The 16,352-nt window shown below is 37.0% G+C and overlaps 3 protein-coding genes across 7 annotated transcripts; all 3 read right to left on the minus strand.

Moving 5' to 3' along the window:
* Nucleotides 1-193: 193 nt before the first annotated feature.
* GRXC1 (Thioredoxin superfamily protein) lies at nt 194-1,730 on the minus strand. The gene is made up of 4 exons (XM_008246782.3): nt 1,357-1,730; nt 1,071-1,159; nt 553-651; nt 194-426 (listed from the first exon to the last, which is right to left on the minus strand). Exons 1-4 carry the CDS (start codon nt 1,455-1,457, stop codon nt 353-355), a joined length of 363 nt encoding a protein of 120 aa, XP_008245004.1. The 5' UTR covers nt 1,458-1,730; the 3' UTR covers nt 194-352.
* Nucleotides 1,731-2,648: 918 nt separating this feature from the next.
* On the minus strand, nt 2,649-8,454 carry LOC103343107 (uncharacterized). Of its 4 annotated transcripts, none has more exons than XM_089041190.1 (13): nt 7,760-8,454; nt 7,254-7,389; nt 6,912-7,048; nt 6,588-6,789; nt 6,211-6,449; nt 5,990-6,101; nt 5,669-5,813; nt 5,411-5,553; nt 5,106-5,272; nt 4,688-4,987; nt 4,545-4,606; nt 4,219-4,433; nt 2,649-4,090 (listed from the first exon to the last, which is right to left on the minus strand). In XM_089041190.1, exons 1-13 carry the CDS (start codon nt 7,967-7,969, stop codon nt 2,880-2,882), a joined length of 3,279 nt encoding a protein of 1,092 aa, XP_088897316.1. In that variant the 5' UTR covers nt 7,970-8,454; the 3' UTR covers nt 2,649-2,879. The 4 variants fall into 4 exon arrangements, with proteins under 4 accessions (XP_088897316.1, XP_008245005.2, XP_088897317.1 ...); XM_008246783.2 differs by having other exon boundaries at nt 4,219-4,436; nt 7,760-8,450; XM_089041191.1 differs by lacking the exon at nt 7,760-8,454 and having other exon boundaries at nt 4,219-4,436; nt 6,912-6,966; nt 7,254-7,391.
* A 1,559-nt stretch (nt 8,455-10,013) lies between these two features.
* LOC103343108 (Transducin/WD40 repeat-like superfamily protein) lies at nt 10,014-11,915 on the minus strand. 2 transcript variants are annotated; one of them, XM_008246784.2, is made up of 3 exons: nt 11,788-11,915; nt 11,208-11,531; nt 10,014-11,013 (listed from the first exon to the last, which is right to left on the minus strand). In XM_008246784.2, the coding sequence occupies exons 2-3, from the start codon at nt 11,527-11,529 to the stop codon at nt 10,283-10,285; spliced, it is 1,053 nt and encodes a 350-aa protein (XP_008245006.2). In that variant the 5' UTR covers nt 11,530-11,531; nt 11,788-11,915; the 3' UTR covers nt 10,014-10,282. The 2 variants fall into 2 exon arrangements, with proteins under 2 accessions (XP_008245006.2, XP_008245007.2); XM_008246785.2 differs by lacking the exon at nt 11,788-11,915 and having other exon boundaries at nt 10,014-11,010; nt 11,208-11,779.
* Nucleotides 11,916-16,352: the final 4,437 nt, after the last annotated feature.

Genomic DNA, 16,352 nt, shown 5'->3' on the forward strand with positions numbered 1-16,352 from the left:
CCTATCAGGTAAGCTAAGCATGCAGAACTTAGAAGAACTTCAGCTCCTCAAGTGTAAATTGACACTAAATATTGGGGTACCACAAATACAAGACAAGACAACTTGAGTTTCCACCGAGGATGGCATAGCCAATCTTAATTGTGTACCCATAATTTGAAGTCCATAAACAACAAATCAAATTTGCAACTGAAACTTGATAGAAAAACATTACTTTTTTTCCAAGCACATGACACAAGTAGGAACATTATTTTCATTAACTATTATTACATTTTTCATGTAGTCTGTTCCTTGAGCCTTGATGTAGGAATACGGGTATGTATAGTTTCACCTCTTCATCAGGGGATGAAGTTTTTTACTTAGAGGCAATGGCACCAGCCTCACTGAGAAGGGGCAGAAGGTGACCTGCCTGGTGCTTCTCTAAAACAGCTGCACGATCCAAAAAGAGAATAAATAAGTAAACTGAAAATCAACTAAGTTGAAATGATTTGAGGGTCTTTTGTTGATATCAAATTCCACTGAACATGATATAAACAATATAGCATATGCACTTACAGTCACAACCACCAATGTGTTTTCCCCCAATAAAGACATTAGGCACAGTCCTTTGTCCAGTCCACTCTGCTAGAGCTGCTTGAGTTTCATCTCCATCAGCTTCAAAAATAAAATATATGAATTCCCCAACAATATAGGATTAGAAATTCAGAAGTAACTAGCATAGAAAACCCATCTTCTTATTCTTACGACATTAGGTAGCCTTTGCCCATCTTGGGTTTTATTTTTATTTTTTTAAACGGGCCATGAACTGTAAGCAAATTGAAGAAAACATATGACTTATAACACTAACAGTCAGCAACTCATAGAAAATACTTACTTTCTCATTTAATTTTAAGTCTTGAAATCTTCTAAGACTAAGCAATCAAGAAAGTCCAAAGAAGTCGAATATGGTAATTGTTGAGACCTCAGTAATGAAATTGGAAAGTCAATTCTATCAATAGCAAAAATTGATAAATAAAAAAAGGGTTGTGAGAGAGAGAGAGAGAGAGAGAGAGAGAGAGAGAGAGAGGACTTACTTCCCTCATCCAGTTCAATGACCTTGTAGGTTGCTCCAAGCTGAGTGAGCAGCTGCTTTACCCTCTTGCAATAACCACAGTAAGTCTTACTGCCCACAAAAAATAAAAAATAAAACATCAAGAACAAGATAATACAGTAAAGCTAATGAATTTGTAAATTGGGTTGGGCATCAAAACTAATTGGTGCTGGAACCCATTTAGTTCCACGATTTATATGAAAATGAAACACATGAATCTGCAAATTGGTTAACAAATTAGTTTCTTTTAAAAAGAGCAATAGAAAAACCTGAAGACGACAACTGGGTTGGAGTTAACGATGGTCTTCACCTTGCTGACCGCCATTTCAAGCTGTTCCTTGCTGAAACTCTTGGTTAACAGAGAACCCATTTGCTCTTTTACACGTCTTATGTTATATATGGCGACAAATGTGTGAAGATGTAAGATCAGACTCACACAGAGAGAGATGGAGACAAAGGTGTTGAGCCTGGCTGCTTGGTGTCAAGAAAGTAGAAGAAGACAGAAAGATGCAAAAAGAACAGGTGTTGGAATCAGATTCTGCATGCGGATGCAGCCCAATAAAAAGGCACAAGCTTGGTCGGCAGCTTCCACGACAAGATTGAAGAGAAATGAGAGAGAGAGAGAGAGAGAGAGAGAGAGAGAGGTGCAATTGGGCTTTGGATGGTGCTGTCGACAGTGTCGTTTTTTTGTTTTCGGATCGACTGTGTTGTTTTTCACTTGGGAATACACGCTTCCTCACATCAGCTGTAAAAATAAAATAAAAAAGGGGCGGATTTATAGTACAGCCGCGCGGCTATAATGGGTTTTTCTTAATTTTTTAAACAATAGTATGGCCGAACGGCTATACTACGGTTTAAATTTTTTTTAATTAAACGTATAGCCAACCGGCTATACTCGTGAAACAAGAGGCCACCTAGTCGCTGGGCGGGTCCCTTTTCATTAAATAACTCGTACAGCCGCGCGGCTAAACTTTGTAAATATGTAAAGAGTATAGCCCGGCGGCGATACTAGGTTCCCCTTTCAAATGTTTTTAAATAAATAGTATAGCCGGACGGCTATACGCCCTGATAAATAGTATAGCCGCCCGGCGATACTGGGGTCCTGTTTAATTTTTTTAATAAATAATATAGCCGGGCGGCTAGACGCTAATGGGATCCTATATTGTTCGGCTTAAATAAATAGTATAGCCGGCCAGCTATACGTTGTAAAAATAATATATGTACAGAGTATAACCGCGCGGCTATACTGGGTTCCTTTTTTATTTTATTTTTAAATAAATAGTAGAGCCGGGCGGCTATACGCTTTAAATACTGGGATAATAATTTTTTCCCTGATTTTCGCACAGCTATAAACACACAATGGAAATCATCCTATTCAATTTTTTATTTTCTATGATAACTTTTTTCCAATTGTTTTTGGGTTACAATTTTTTTTTTCTTAGACCAGTGAGCATACAGTGACATATTTTGTATGCTGATATTGTGCTTAATGTCCAAACCGACCTCGTTTAAAAGGTTAACAATTCCCTCATACAAAGCTGGTATGCTGCATAACCAAAAATGTACAAGCTCCAAAGCTCACTGTTTATATCAATCTTTTTCACTACAAATAAGAGTATCTCAACCAATCATTGTGAGAGTCATGTTGCATTTGAACCCATCATCATCCAATCCTAGCAATAACTAGTAGTTAGGTGAATTCTGTCAAACTATACATCATCTGTTGAGACTAGCGCGAGAAGCAATTGCAAAACGACTTGGAGGATCTTGCTGTTGGGAAAACCCTGTTGTCTCACTTCGATGCAAAAATGGCCTCTAAATCTTTGTACAACCCTGTTGGTTTTGATTTGAAATCAACAGAAGAATCTGGAGTTGAAGAGCTACCACTCCTCTTGGCGCTCCAAAAACCACTCCATCTAGGGCGAGTGTGACTACTTGAAGGATCATTTGTAACTCCACTCCCTTCTTTACTAAAACTGGACTTTGCCATCTCTCTTAGTTGCTTTAGCCACGGTTTATCCGTGCCAGCTAAGCTCCGATTCCTGGAGCTCCGGTACCCGCCGGTGGAAGAACTAGGATCCCTTGTTGCTCCTTCTGCATTTTGAGTCACTTGGAACTTGCTTTCCACTTGGAACTTTTCTTCCAGGGTCTTGATCAATCTCTGTGGGATGAATAACAAGAGGCATCCGATTGAAGCTAATTTCAAACCAGTTAAGAAGGATTTCTCAGCAGAGTCCAGCAGCAATGTTTGTTTGTACAATGCATACCATTCATTGATCATCTGTGCTACATATCCAACTAGGAACAGAAATAGCATGAAAATTCCAACTTTAGTCTTGTCGTCGGCTGAAAATTCCTTCTCCAAGAGAACCAAGCAAGTTGCAAATAAACCTACTTCACTGGAAATGGAGATGATCTCAACCAGCTGAACCTTTTTCTTGATAAAAGGCTTCTTGAGAACAAGGAAGAAAAGCTGAAAAGAGGTGATGCACAATAAGGTAACTGAGGGAGTTTTAGAAGACCATTTGTCCATGTAGGCACCAGCCATAACCCCAACAGCAACCCTTTTCAAACACTCTAGCAGTGTGTAGTATATTCTGAGTATTCCAAACACCTTTTGGATAAAGGGTGCTTCTGCATCTTCTGTTTCATCATCGGAGGCAATGATACTTTCACCATGCTTCTGGGGATTGCCCCCAGAAATCTGAGAGAGCATGTACTTTGGGGGGCCTCTTAGGTCTTCAAACAGAGGGCCAAAAATGATTAGATAAACAGAGTTTGGTTGACCTTTCCATGTCCATTGGCCTCTTTTGCCTGGACCGAGGGTCACCCGGACAAGCTCTTGATACCAGTGAAATTCCAGGCCTTCTCGATGCACTTCCTTGTATTGAAGGAGCTTTCCAAACGTAATGCCAACTGAGAGGAAAAAGAGCAAGGCTAGCAGCAGAAAAGAGGTGATAACCAACAATAGACTGCCAACTATAACCCCAGATGGCATTCCTCCTGAAACCATGAAAGTAAGAATTTTTCACTTTCCCAAAGTCAAGAAAGGAAAACTAATAACAAAAGATTATAGAGGCAAAGGCAAAAATTACATGAGGAGGAAGGAAATAATTTAGTATTAAAAGTACCTCTAACTAGAGCAGCAGAGGCCTCATAGATACAAGGCAATGCAAGTATTACAAGAAATATTTCAAATCTGGGGAATGTGAGTGCTCCGTAAGAGCTCTGCTTCTCTGAATTCTTCTTCCTCATTTTCAGGATAAAAAGGACTAAAACATGTAACAGAATCAAAGTACCACAAATCACAGCTAACCAGAACATGGTCCTGTCGAAATTCCTCCACCTACTACAGGGAAAAAAAAAAAATCTTTATAAAACTAACTACTTCTTTTGTACTTGAAAGCCTGTCTGCTTTATAACATACATACGTAAGTGATGGATCTATTTAGCTTACCTGTTCGAGTTATAAGGATTGGGGAGATAGTCAGCTTCAGGTTTGATGTTTTCACTGTCCAACTGCACAATACAACTGTCATAATTATATCCACTGTGTACCAATAGGAATCACTATTTACAGGAAAATCAAACATTTCTCACCTCAAAAAACGTTCTGTATTCCGTTGGAGTAAGTGGTAACCCATATAGTGAAGTATCCTTACTGAAAATCTCTTCTTCGAGTTGCTTGCTTTGGAAAACTTCTGAACCATGATTCTCGGTAATGTAGGAACTTGAACTGGTGAAAGGACTAGAGACTGGGAAGCCATTCCCAGCTTCCCATGGGAGACTAAAGTAGGGAATACTCCACCGTAAACCCCTTACTAGTTCATAATAATTAACTGGCAGTGTAACTGCCAACCATCTAGAGAGTGCAAAAACTTGAATATGACAAGCAATTCTCTGAATAAGAGTAGGAAGAGAAGTACATAATTAGTCTTGCAATAATGGAAAAAGATTTAATCATGCAATTATCCATTTACTAAGTTGATAAAGCATCAGAAGAAGTTTAGTTTCGTACAAAAAGATTTCTTGCTGGATCAGATGCCAAAGAAGATGGTCTGCTAAATGACCAAAGAGATTGAAGGCTTGCAGTTGAAATAGAAAGCAGCCCAGCAGCTATGGATGTCACCACAAAAAGAGCAGTAGCAAATGCAGATATGACAGAAGCTATCAAAGGCACTGAATCTGCACATATTGTCCATAACTTATATCATTGATAACATTGATAACTAGGAAAAAGTAGAAAAAGAAAACTCCTCTAAATTCAAACAGTGTACCGTTGAATTGCTAGTAACAATTAACAAGGAAAAACTCAACCCTTACAGTGTGTCACACGAAGAATATTTGAAGCTAGATTTTTGTTTCCAGCAACATCCCCAGATATGTTTTCAGGAACGTTGACAGAAACCATATCGTCAACTGCTTCTATTTCGACAACATATGTGCTCCTACTTATTTCGCGAAAACTGTAGAGTAGTAAAATTCTCAATATAAGTGTACACCATATGTATGTATGCATGCCATATGTGCATGTATGAAGGCATCTATTTATAGGAAAGTTGAAAAAGAAGAATTGCTTGCCTTTGTAAGCGCCCACCAGATAGTGATAAAGAAGAAGAGTTGAAGCCAAATACAGGCTTCATGAATTTTATTAATATGGGAATATTGTGTTCTCTTGTTCTCATACTTGAGGTTGTGCTCAACTTCACAGTAGGCCTTTTTGAATCTAAGTTGTTGATATCCATATTACCATTAGGAGAAAAGAACAAAATATCAATTATGTGTACCCAAATGTAAAATTTTAATATATACCGAAAATCAATGTTCGAACTTGAGACCTCTTCCAACGTTGGGAAGAAAGGTACCATTAGAACATACGTAATAAGGCACATCAGTTCGTACCATATAGGAAAGTTGCTGGTGAGATTGGAGAAACTGGAGTCCCTTGTCTACTTATTATCAAGTTTGAATTGAGGCTCACTGTGATGATAGCAATGCTAGACATGTTTGCAACCTGAAACAGAATCAAATGACCACAAACTAAGGATTAGGAGAGATAGGCCAAACACCTTTGACATTAGAATATACGTAATAAGGCACATCAAATCTATGAACCAACTAACCACAAAGCCAAATCTGCGATTCCCAGTGTTATTTCCGCTAGCAGGGAGAAGTGATCCCTGACTTATGTTGAGAGAATTTAAAATTTGCGCAGATGAATTCAGAACAGGTTCTGAGAAATACGCATGAATAATTAGGTTATTATAATTGTTAGTTGCCTGCACTGTTCTAGTTTCACCATTAAGCTGAATTAGCCTCTCAGGAATATGAATTCTCAGGTTGACGAACACATTTCTTCTATCTGCAGAAAAATCCATGAAAAGAGTACATGTTGAGAACATTGACTGTAATTTCATTTGTGATTAAATGGCTACAACTTTTTAGTTGGGTAATTACTCTTCTATGAATATACCATAGAGAATGAAAAACAGACACTCACCAATGCGTACATAGAATCTTGAGTTTTCTGTTCTTACAAATCTGTTTCCGGCAATATCAGTGCAGAAATTCTTATCCATTACCAGTACCACTCGTCCATATTGAACAGAAGGTGATAAGCCCACAACAAGGGAATATTTGAGGTTTGGCTGAAGAATACTGAGTGAAGATGGGATCACTTGGCCAGCACCATATACTAGCAGCTGTAAAGAAAAAATTAAATAGAGAAATCTATCAAATTACTTTTCATTTTTGTTCACAACACAATATCACTGGCCAAAAGAATACTGAGTAGCATATTATTTTCAGTTTGCCACCTACTCACATTGCAGGTGTTCGCAGACAAACATCCAAAGCCTCCTCCACCGGAACAGGATTCACTGAAAGAAATATTAACAGAAACATTTAAAGCATCCGTAAAAGATCTAGAGGCAGTAACAGATGCTGTTGGGGGTACTGTGTCTGCAGAAATCAATACAACTCAATATTAGAACAAAGTTCCAGGCTGCCAATGCATTCAAACTTATTCGAAAATTTCACTCCAGTAAACTTCTTTCATGGAAAGACACTTTTTCGAAATGTAGCTTTCAAGCAAGGATAGCATTACTTAGATTTTGCATTTTCAAAAAGATAAATACTCAAAAAGGATAAGGGAAGGGTTCTTTACCAACAGTCCAGTTATGCAAAGCACAACCAATTCCTTGAGGCCCATTGGTGCAGACCTCAAAGGTATGATTTCCATCCTGCAACCCTGAGTAGGAAACCTTTCTAGTTACACAATTTGAACCCATCCCATCATCCAGCTGCATCATGGAATATATAAACGCGGTCTTCAGTTTCAGTATAAGAAACAACAGAACTCCAACATAAAACATAAAGGAAAAAAAAATGATAAAGCATTATACTAAGATAATTACTTAGGAAATACCAAGGGAAATTTTTTAATTTAACAAGAAGAGTACTTCTCTGGTACAAAATAAACAGATGAAAGAAAAGGTGAGTTATTTGTTGCTGCATAATTTTGTATATCACTTTCCTGAATAAATGCATTAAAACATATGCTAGTCACTGAAAACCACAGTGAGTCAGTGACACAGAAAGAAACAGAGAGAGATAAGGCACCCAAAATTCAAAGCAAAAACTAGCTTCAAGATGTGGTAGAGTTCAACAAACCTTACAACTGAAGCTACAATTTGTGCAGGAGGCCGCATTCCCATCAACCAAAGCTTCAAATGCAAATGTGGCTGAGTTCAGATGAGAGAATGCATGTGGAGCCTTCAAGAACTTAACAGAGACCTCTGAACCATCAGAGTGTGCTTTCAAGAGCAATAGTGGAAAAACCCAAAGAAGCAAAACAACCCATGGAGTATTAAGCAAACCCATCTCAGATGAAGACTCAAATAGTTAAATTCAGTGTGAGTCTGAGTCTGTCATCTATCTACAAGCAAAAGAGAGACATCTGTGGGGTTTGGCAGAAGAGTTTTGAACACTGAAGACAGGGCACCACTTCATAAATATGGTAGTGAAAAATGAAAATGTATTTGTGTGTTGAGAGAGAGAGAGACAATAGAAAAAAATAATGGAGGTGAGAGAATAAGGACTTAGCAGGATGAGTTGGGCTGTTTAGTGGTTGATGAAGTTTCAGATAAAAAATAGTGCACTAGAGAGTTGGGGCTGGCAGGCATGGCAGTACAAGTACTTTCCTGGGTAGATAAGAGAGAGAGAGAGAGAGAGAGAGAGATGACAGAGACTGGAACACTGCTGTTTTTGGCTATAAATGATCTGCAGCTGCAGGGCTCAATAACCAAAAATCTCGGCCATAAAGTTTTAAAGTGGGAGCTCTATAAACCATGATTTTGTAAGTGTTAAGAAACAAATTAGTGGTTAATATTTTCCTCAAGTCTAAACTAGATAGCACAAATCAGTTATGAAGTTAAACTGTCGAAGCTTAGAGTCTGATATTTTTTTTGTTGCATTAAGACCCTGATCACTACTTAACTAGATTTTATTGTTTAAAAATTTGTGGAAGAAAAACATTTACACGTGCATGGATAGCTTCCAAGGACAAAGATGACAGAACAGACCCATGTTTTGATTCTCAGAACTTCAAAATTTTATTGCTTCATATTTTATTGGCAGCTAACATAATTAAGTTAAAGTAAAATATACTTCCCTGTCCAAGGCATTTGTTTTCTTAATAGTTGACCAATTGCCTTCATTTTTCTTCTAGCTTCAACAGTTTCATACTATTTTAAAAGGGGTGGGGAGGATTTGGATTGATTTTTTGGTAGCACTTGTGCTCATGCATGTTACTTCTGCAGCAGATTGCAAAAGTAAAACTTTTGTTCTGCTCCACAAAACCCACCAATCATTTGGTTGGTGAAAGCATACAAAAGATAATAAAAATGTGTTGCATCTTAATCATCATGTGACTCTCAAAAGATGAAAAAGCTACCTTGAATAAGCCAAATTGTTGTTCGTCTTTCGGTCTGTCTTCAATTACAACCAGTGAGAGATCAAAATGGTGATAATTTGTAGACCATGTCTACTGATTTAACACCATTTATTCTATGTCTTATATGTTGTCTACTGCATTATTCAAAGGAAAATGCTTGCTTGGGGTTGGGGACCATCAGTTTCCAGCAGTAATTGTAAAAACATTGAGGAATTTATTCAAGAAGAGGGAGTAATTGCGTCTTGTTGTGGTTTACTTTAAGGCCCCCACATTTGCATTGAAGAAATAAGCAAAGACAAAAAATGGGGAAGATGATTGTCAGATTGTGAACCCCAGTGACAATTACATTGATTCTCACTATGTGATATCAAATAGGTCATGGAAGCTCAACCTCAAAAACATTATCTCTCTCTCTCTCTCTCTCTCTCTCTCTCTCTCGTAATACACTGCGTGAAGGAAAGGAAAATGATCAAAGATCCGAAATAGGACATTGACAAAATAAAAGGAGGATTGACAAAATAAAAGGAGACAAAACAAAAGAATTTTTCTTAGAGCTATGGGCAAGAGGACCTCCACATGTACAGAAAATCTTTCTTCACTTGGGCGAATCAAAATTGGGTGAATCCAAAAAAAAAAAAAGGTATCAGCAGACTGCTGATTTCATTGAAAGGTGGCCCAAATGCTCAACAACATCCTTCAGCTAGCAGGTCTGAATTTTATACGATCGATGAGAAATTAGGTTAAGTCCAAATTCTATTGAAGCCCACAGTATCAAGCCCTTTTACGCTTTAGCCCTACTCCAACTTTTCTATTTTCGTCTGGTAGGAAAGTTCAACCCAACTCAAGGACTCATTCTTGAGTCTCGACTTTTGAAAGTAGCAAAAGCAGGGCCCACGTTTCAGGGTTGCTGCCCGATGAGCTTAGAAAATAGTAATATGTTAGTTGTTTAATCTTAAGATGACCAGAACTTACTTGAAGAAAACAATACAAAATCCACTCAAAACAATCGAGGTAGCAAAAGCAAACCCTGTTTCATGGGTAGCTGTCTTAGCTTTTGTTCAGAAAGTAGTAACCATGTTCATTGTTTAATCTTAACATACCGGAACTTGAATTTCTTATATTACTTAATACAAAGAAAAGATAGATGCGTTTCTTCACTAATGCATACCGAACAAGGTACGAATGCCGAATCTCAAAAGTGACACCATTGGATCCTTCACAACTCAACTGAACAAATTTGCTCAAAGCACAGAATCCTGCAAAACACTTTCTGGCATCCACAAGCGAAGAAGCCGGTCATAAAACGAGCAAGTAGCAACTAAAGTGCTATTCCTTTTGCCTTCACGAAACGATTTCTCTCTGTGCCAGTCAGCTCCATATGCAAGTGACTCATGCTTACTGTACGTTTCAATTACTTCAGCTTTGTCCCCATTAATCTTGACAACTGAAAATCCGTTGTGCATACAAGCTGTCAAGACTAGACCACTTACAAATGGATGGTACTTGATTCTCCACACTCCTCCTCCTAGGCAAATTGAGGTTTCATTAACTGGTCTTGATATTGATCTTACATCCCATACCCTCAGGTATTCATCATAGCTACCAGTAAGTACGGTATTCGGGTCGTTGGGGGTTTTGACTATGCAGCAAACTCCCATTGTATGAACCTTGGTATTCTGAAATGCCAACTTGGAAGGGCCGTCTCGCAAATCCCAACCAGTGAATTTGCAGTCATCTGAACCAGTGTATACTAACTGGGGTTGGTGAGTATCAAATGAAGCTGCCCAAACTTCAAAGCCATGCGCTTTCCATAGTTCTTGTGTCTCTAGTTGGGATTCCACTATAGAAGCTATCGAGACCGAACCATCCGATAGCCCCACAGTTATAGATGTAGCTGAAGGGTTCCAGTCCAGGCAAAGGCACATGGCAGAACTGATTTTTTCATCAGTTATCTCTCTCAAAGAAAACCCTGCTTCAAATATTCAAAATACCAGTTAAAAGATAAGAACAGTGATCATAAGCAGAGTTATAGCTTTGCTGATTCAGCTTCACTCAATAGTTAAAAGAAAGCTAACATATTTACATTACCAAAACTTAAAGAGCGCATTAAACCTTTGGCTCTGAAATTGAACTAAAAGTACAATCTTGGGTATAGCCATACCATACCTCGTGCTTCATCTGAACAGCACTCAAGACCATGAATTCTCAAGTAACCATCAGCATCAGCTTGAGCAAGAAGAGGACTCACAGAGACTCCAACCGGGTTCCATTTTATATCAAAGATACCCGCCGTTTCAATCCGGCGAAACAAATCAAGGCGACCCAAATCAGCATCAACATTGAAAAGTGATATGCTCCCAGCTCGGCTCGGCCGATCACCCTCTTGCAATGTGTACGTTGAAGCTGCCAAGACATGGTGGTACGAGTCGTGTGGACAAAATTCAACGGCGTCAGCATTGCCGTCTAAATTGCAATGTGCCACATCCATTCCTGTATCATTTCCGAACAAATTATACACTCGTTCAAGTTTTCAACGTCCACTGAGAATTACTTAGGCATTTCATCAAACACTTTACAGGCACAACTTCAAGTGATTTTAATGCATGCAAAACTGTGGCTTTGGCCAAATTAATTTCTCATTTTACATGGTGTTATAAAATAGAATATTGTAGTTAAATATTGAAAAATAAATCTGTAAGCTTGAGAGAGCAGCAGAATATAGGACCAAAGGAGAAGAAGAAGATACCGTTGTTCGTTGGCGGTTGTTTCTTAACTACAAAGAAGGTACGTCAAACTGGAAAAGCGAGGTAGGGTTGCGTTTGGCTCGTGTGTATTATTACGCACAGAGTACAGACGGGACTAAAGAAACAAAACAGTTCAACCCAAACACAGCCCAATGATATATTCTAAATTCGAGTGAGCAGAAATCAAATGTGAAAAGTCAGTGCTGCCCTAACTATTCTCTGTTATATCAGGGTATAATGGACATTTTATATTCTTCGTATTCGTGAATTGGCCCCAATGCCAATGCTATGTAAACTTTTACACTACTTTGGGTTGGGCCTTGGGCTTGTAGCTTTTTCTTTCTTTTTGGGCTTAATGAAATAGAAATATCGCCCCACCAAAAAAGAAACGTTCAAGTACTATCCAAAGTAATATTCAATACTCCTTTTTCCTATTTGTTATTTTTGTATTTAAAAAACAGAATATATCATCTTCTCGTTTGGACTACTTTTTTAGGAAGCACTTCTGCTCATACGTTCTTCTAGAAAAAACACTTTTCTTGCAAAGATGTTGAAATTTTAATGAGAAATTGAAGTGTTTATTTGAAAAGCAATTGGGAGTGCTTATTACATATGCTTCTTCAAAAAGCGCTTCTATGACCCATGAACACTTCTAAATTCTTCTGCCAAACACTATCAAAAACGTTTTTAGCACTTCTAAAAGCACTCCCAAACATATCCTGAACCTCCAAATCCCTTGTCAAGTGAAATATACTTATGGCATGTCTCATGTGTAGTCATCAAAAGCAATTAATTACTTGTTAGACGGTATCCTAGAATAATTAATTTTAAAATAATGAACTCGACGAATGAATTAGTATCGCATGCACCACGTGAATTATACATAAAAATTACTACTCTAAGTTTGATATCAATTTTTTTAAGGGGGGCCTCTAAGTTTGGTATATATGCATTATAGTAGTTGGATTTGCGGCTAGACTTATTATTGTGTCCCTTTGCTTTGCAGAAAATAGCCAAAAGATGGGAGCTCTAAAATCATTAGTTGAGTATTTCAAGAAGGTTTGGGACAAAATGATCAAGCTAGAGAAATATACAAAGCCAAAGGTCACACATACTATATAATAATATGTTCATACGAATAGGAGCGTGTCGACATGAGAATTGCTTTTGGAGACATAAGCTTGTGGCGAATCAGTTTTATTCCGATGGGTAGGGTTTTTTAGTCACGTTTCTCAACCCTAATTCGGCCGTCGATCTACTTAGGTTTAAACTTTTACTTTAATCATCATTTTTAATGTTTCATTATTATATCATTCTTATAATTTGTTCTGAGAGTGAAAGTCGTCGTGCTAATCTTGCATTATAAATTTATGATATAGAGGATTGGCTGCCTTAATTTTCTGTTAAAAGAGAGTAGCATATGCTTTGCTTTGCTGCTTCATAAACAATACTTAATCTAGCCCGCCTTCGTTATCAAAACGTTTGACGTCTTTTGAAATATTCTCTTACCAAATAGTTTAAGAAAATAGAAACTAGAAACTATGTTTTCGAACTATTCTACTTTTTGCTGGAAGAGTTTGATATTCGTTGTCCTAATTGAATTTGTTTAATTTTCAGACCAAAAAAAAATTTGAATTTGTTTAAGGAAAAGGGTAGGTACGTACCTTTCATTAATAAGGTGCTAATTATAGGAGATTAATTTGATTAAACAGGAATCAATTGACGGAGAAGAGAATAATAACATGAAGAAGAATGACGAAAGTGATCTGATTCCGATACGCTATTGGTCTGCAGCGCATGGCATATCACTTCATTCTCTCTCTCTCTCTCTCTCTCTCTCTAGTGTGCTCTTGTACTGATGATATGACTACAGTGTGTGTGTGTGTGGGTAGGAGTAATCGTACGTAGTGGGCGACTTTTTTTTTCTTTTCTGAATTATCATATCATATATGCTTATAAGTATTTTATTCTTCTGCCTTATTGACCACCTAAACCAAATATTCAATTCATACCTAGACTACCTTTGTTACGCGTGGACAACACCAGGCTCACTCCTATTAGGCCATGTTTAGCGACTAGGATTATATTGGATTAAGGTATAGGATTGCATCGTATTGAATTGCGTATTGACACTAGTGTCTGAGGTTTGTGTTGCCGCTCTTGAATCTTGGGCTCAAAGTCAAAGGGGTTGGATTAGTGGTATTAGAGCATGTATCCCACACCTTTTTGGTAGGATAACTTATTCTTTAAAAAATGCACATAATAGGGTTAAAAAAATCCATTTATTCAATTTAATGGCATTTCCAATTTCTTTTTTTTTAATAGATTAGTCAAGGCATGTTGAATTTTATCCAAAATTTTATTTGAAAATTTTATTCTGTTATCTTAAATTTTAAATGAAAATTTTATAATAAATAGTGACACGTGAATATAATCTTTATCAAAATTAATAGTTTAAAGTATAAACAAATAGGAAATAAAGTACAATGAATAGTAATTGCTAGACCCACCACATGATGCCTTAGGGTTTAGCCCATAGGATAACTTATTCTTTAAAAAATGCACATAATAGGGTTATGGTGGGATTTGAATAAGCTAATCCAATCTTAATACTTGTGCTACCCACCAAATGATGCCTTAGGGTTTAGCATACCCCAATAATTCGTGATATTTGTTGACTGAGATTGGATTGGATTATGAGGTAGAATTAGATTGCATTTGATTGGAAATGATAACACTAATCCGATGATGTATTTGTTACTACACATGATTAAGGGGTTGGATGAATTGAAATGTGTTGTTACATGGCTTAGTATAATTAAATCCAACTTAATCCCAATCTTTTGGTAGGATTCATAATCCTACTGCATTTGGCTATAGTAGGATTAGACATAATCCAATCCATGTTGTTTTTAGGACACCAAATATTTGACTAGGATTATGAATCCTATCCAATTACATAATCTAAATGACCAAATGTGTGTTATGTCATATTTGTGTTCATGTCAAGTAGTGTTTAAGATGAACATGTTAATTCGAGTCATTAATTATCACGTCACAAAATTGCTACTCCTAATTGTAGAATACCCAATCATTTTCTTCTACAACTTTAACTATTACTCTTGATGAATCATTGATCGTCGATCTCATTTCGTACACACCATTCATTGACATTACAAAACAAGAAAAACTCAATATAAAAAAGGTCAAATTTCGTACACACCATTTATTGGTGGTATTGTATGATCCATTGGTATTTTATTTAGAGCAAGTGCAGCGCACCACCCAAACCACAACAGTCCTCCTAGGCCAAACTCCATAGCGCAAAATGAAGTTCGGCTAAAGCAAGCCCAAGGGCAATTTTGGACTTGCCGAGTTTACTAATGTCAGTTGACAAAAATCAAAATTTTAAAAAATTGATTTTTGCTTGCGACATCAGTGATGTCATCGCTACGCCAAAGACCGACAGAAGACGCCACATGGCGCCCCTGAAGCTCTTATCGATTTTTGTCCAGAAATCCTATGGCCTTGATTTTTTTGGCTAAAAAATTTGAAAACAAAAAAATATGAATTTTTTCCCTTATAAATATCTAACAATTTTATTCACTTTCCACACCAAAATTTGTACTACAAAATTCCATTTGTGCAAAAATACAAATGACCTCTTCCATCGAAGCCGGAGGGTCGTGGACAAACGTTCGAAGAGATCAAAATCTTGGTGACAAGGTAATAATTTTTTTTTGCCCATTTTATTCAATTTAATGTCATTTAAAAATAAATTATTTATTGCATTTCCAATTTCATTGTTTACAAGCCGGAGGGTCGTGGACAAACAATGCCCGCAGTCGGTTCTAGTGGTGCGTTTCATGTCGGAAATATTATGTTCTCCGAAGGAAAAATACTCCCCACGTCGTGATCCAGTGGAACCGCCTCTGCCAATGATTGAGTCATTCTTGTACTCCATTGTGTCGGATTATGAGGACTATGAGTATTTCAATTGTATGATGAGTAAGTAGGTATTTCAATTGTATGATGAGTGAGATGTGAATTTTATAATAAATATGGACATGTGGCAACCGAAAATCTTATCTGAAAATGTAATTTGAAAATTTTATCTAAAAATGTTATCTGAATTTTTTGGTGATAATTTTATAATAAATATTAACACGTGGCAACCGAAATCTTATCCCAAAAGTTTTTGAAAATTAATGGTTTAAGTATAAAAAAATAGAAAATAAAATAAAATGAATACTCTTTGCCCTTGCCCTTTGGGTGAGGTCCTGCCTCACTCAACTTTTTATATTTTAAAAGTAATATCTGTTATGTATTTATATATGTATATTATTTCAAATACTTTATGTTTTGATATGTACACATGTATTGTGACTTATTAAGGCACAAGGAGGTAGTTCAAATTACGCCTTACTCATTAGTGGTGATGCACTAGGTGTACAAATTACCTTATTTCCATTTTGAACATTTAAGTAAATGTCTTTGTCCTTTGACTTTAATTTATTTTTATATTACTCCATTTACTTAAGTTTACAATGTAAATAAGGAAGTAGCC

Source organism: Prunus mume, linkage group LG7, assembly GCF_029339155.1.
Source record: "Prunus mume cultivar Tortuosa linkage group LG7, ASM2933915v1, whole genome shotgun sequence".
Classification (NCBI taxonomy): domain Eukaryota; kingdom Viridiplantae; phylum Streptophyta; class Magnoliopsida; order Rosales; family Rosaceae; genus Prunus; species Prunus mume.

What these genes read in the sequence shown, in the direction of transcription:
- GRXC1 (XM_008246782.3), bottom strand. Translation starts at nt 1,457, where the DNA reads ATGGGTTCTCTGTTAACCAAGAGTTTCAGCAAGGAACAGCTTGAAATG. An exon ending in AACCCAGTTGTCGTCTTCAG is followed by an intron (nt 1,160 to 1,356) that starts GTTTTTCTATTG and finishes TTTTGTGGGCAG; the next exon opens with TAAGACTTACTGTGGTTATT. An exon ending in CATTGAACTGGATGAGGGAA is followed by an intron (nt 652 to 1,070) that starts GTAAGTCCTCTC and finishes TTATTTTTGAAG; the next exon opens with CTGATGGAGATGAAACTCAA.
- LOC103343107 (XM_008246783.2), bottom strand. Translation starts at nt 7,969, where the DNA reads ATGGGTTTGCTTAATACTCCATGGGTTGTTTTGCTTCTTTGGGTTTTT. An exon ending in ATTGTAGCTTCAGTTGTAAG is followed by an intron (nt 7,390 to 7,759) that starts GTTTGTTGAACT and finishes TCCATGATGCAG; the next exon opens with CTGGATGATGGGATGGGTTC. An exon ending in AATACAGAACGTTTTTTGAG is followed by an intron (nt 4,607 to 4,687) that starts GTGAGAAATGTT and finishes TGTATTGTGCAG; the next exon opens with TTGGACAGTGAAAACATCAA.
- LOC103343108 (XM_008246784.2), bottom strand. Translation starts at nt 11,529, where the DNA reads ATGGATGTGGCACATTGCAATTTAGACGGCAATGCTGACGCCGTTGAA. An exon ending in CTGTTCAGATGAAGCACGAG is followed by an intron (nt 11,014 to 11,207) that starts GTATGGTATGGC and finishes GAATATTTGAAG; the next exon opens with CAGGGTTTTCTTTGAGAGAG.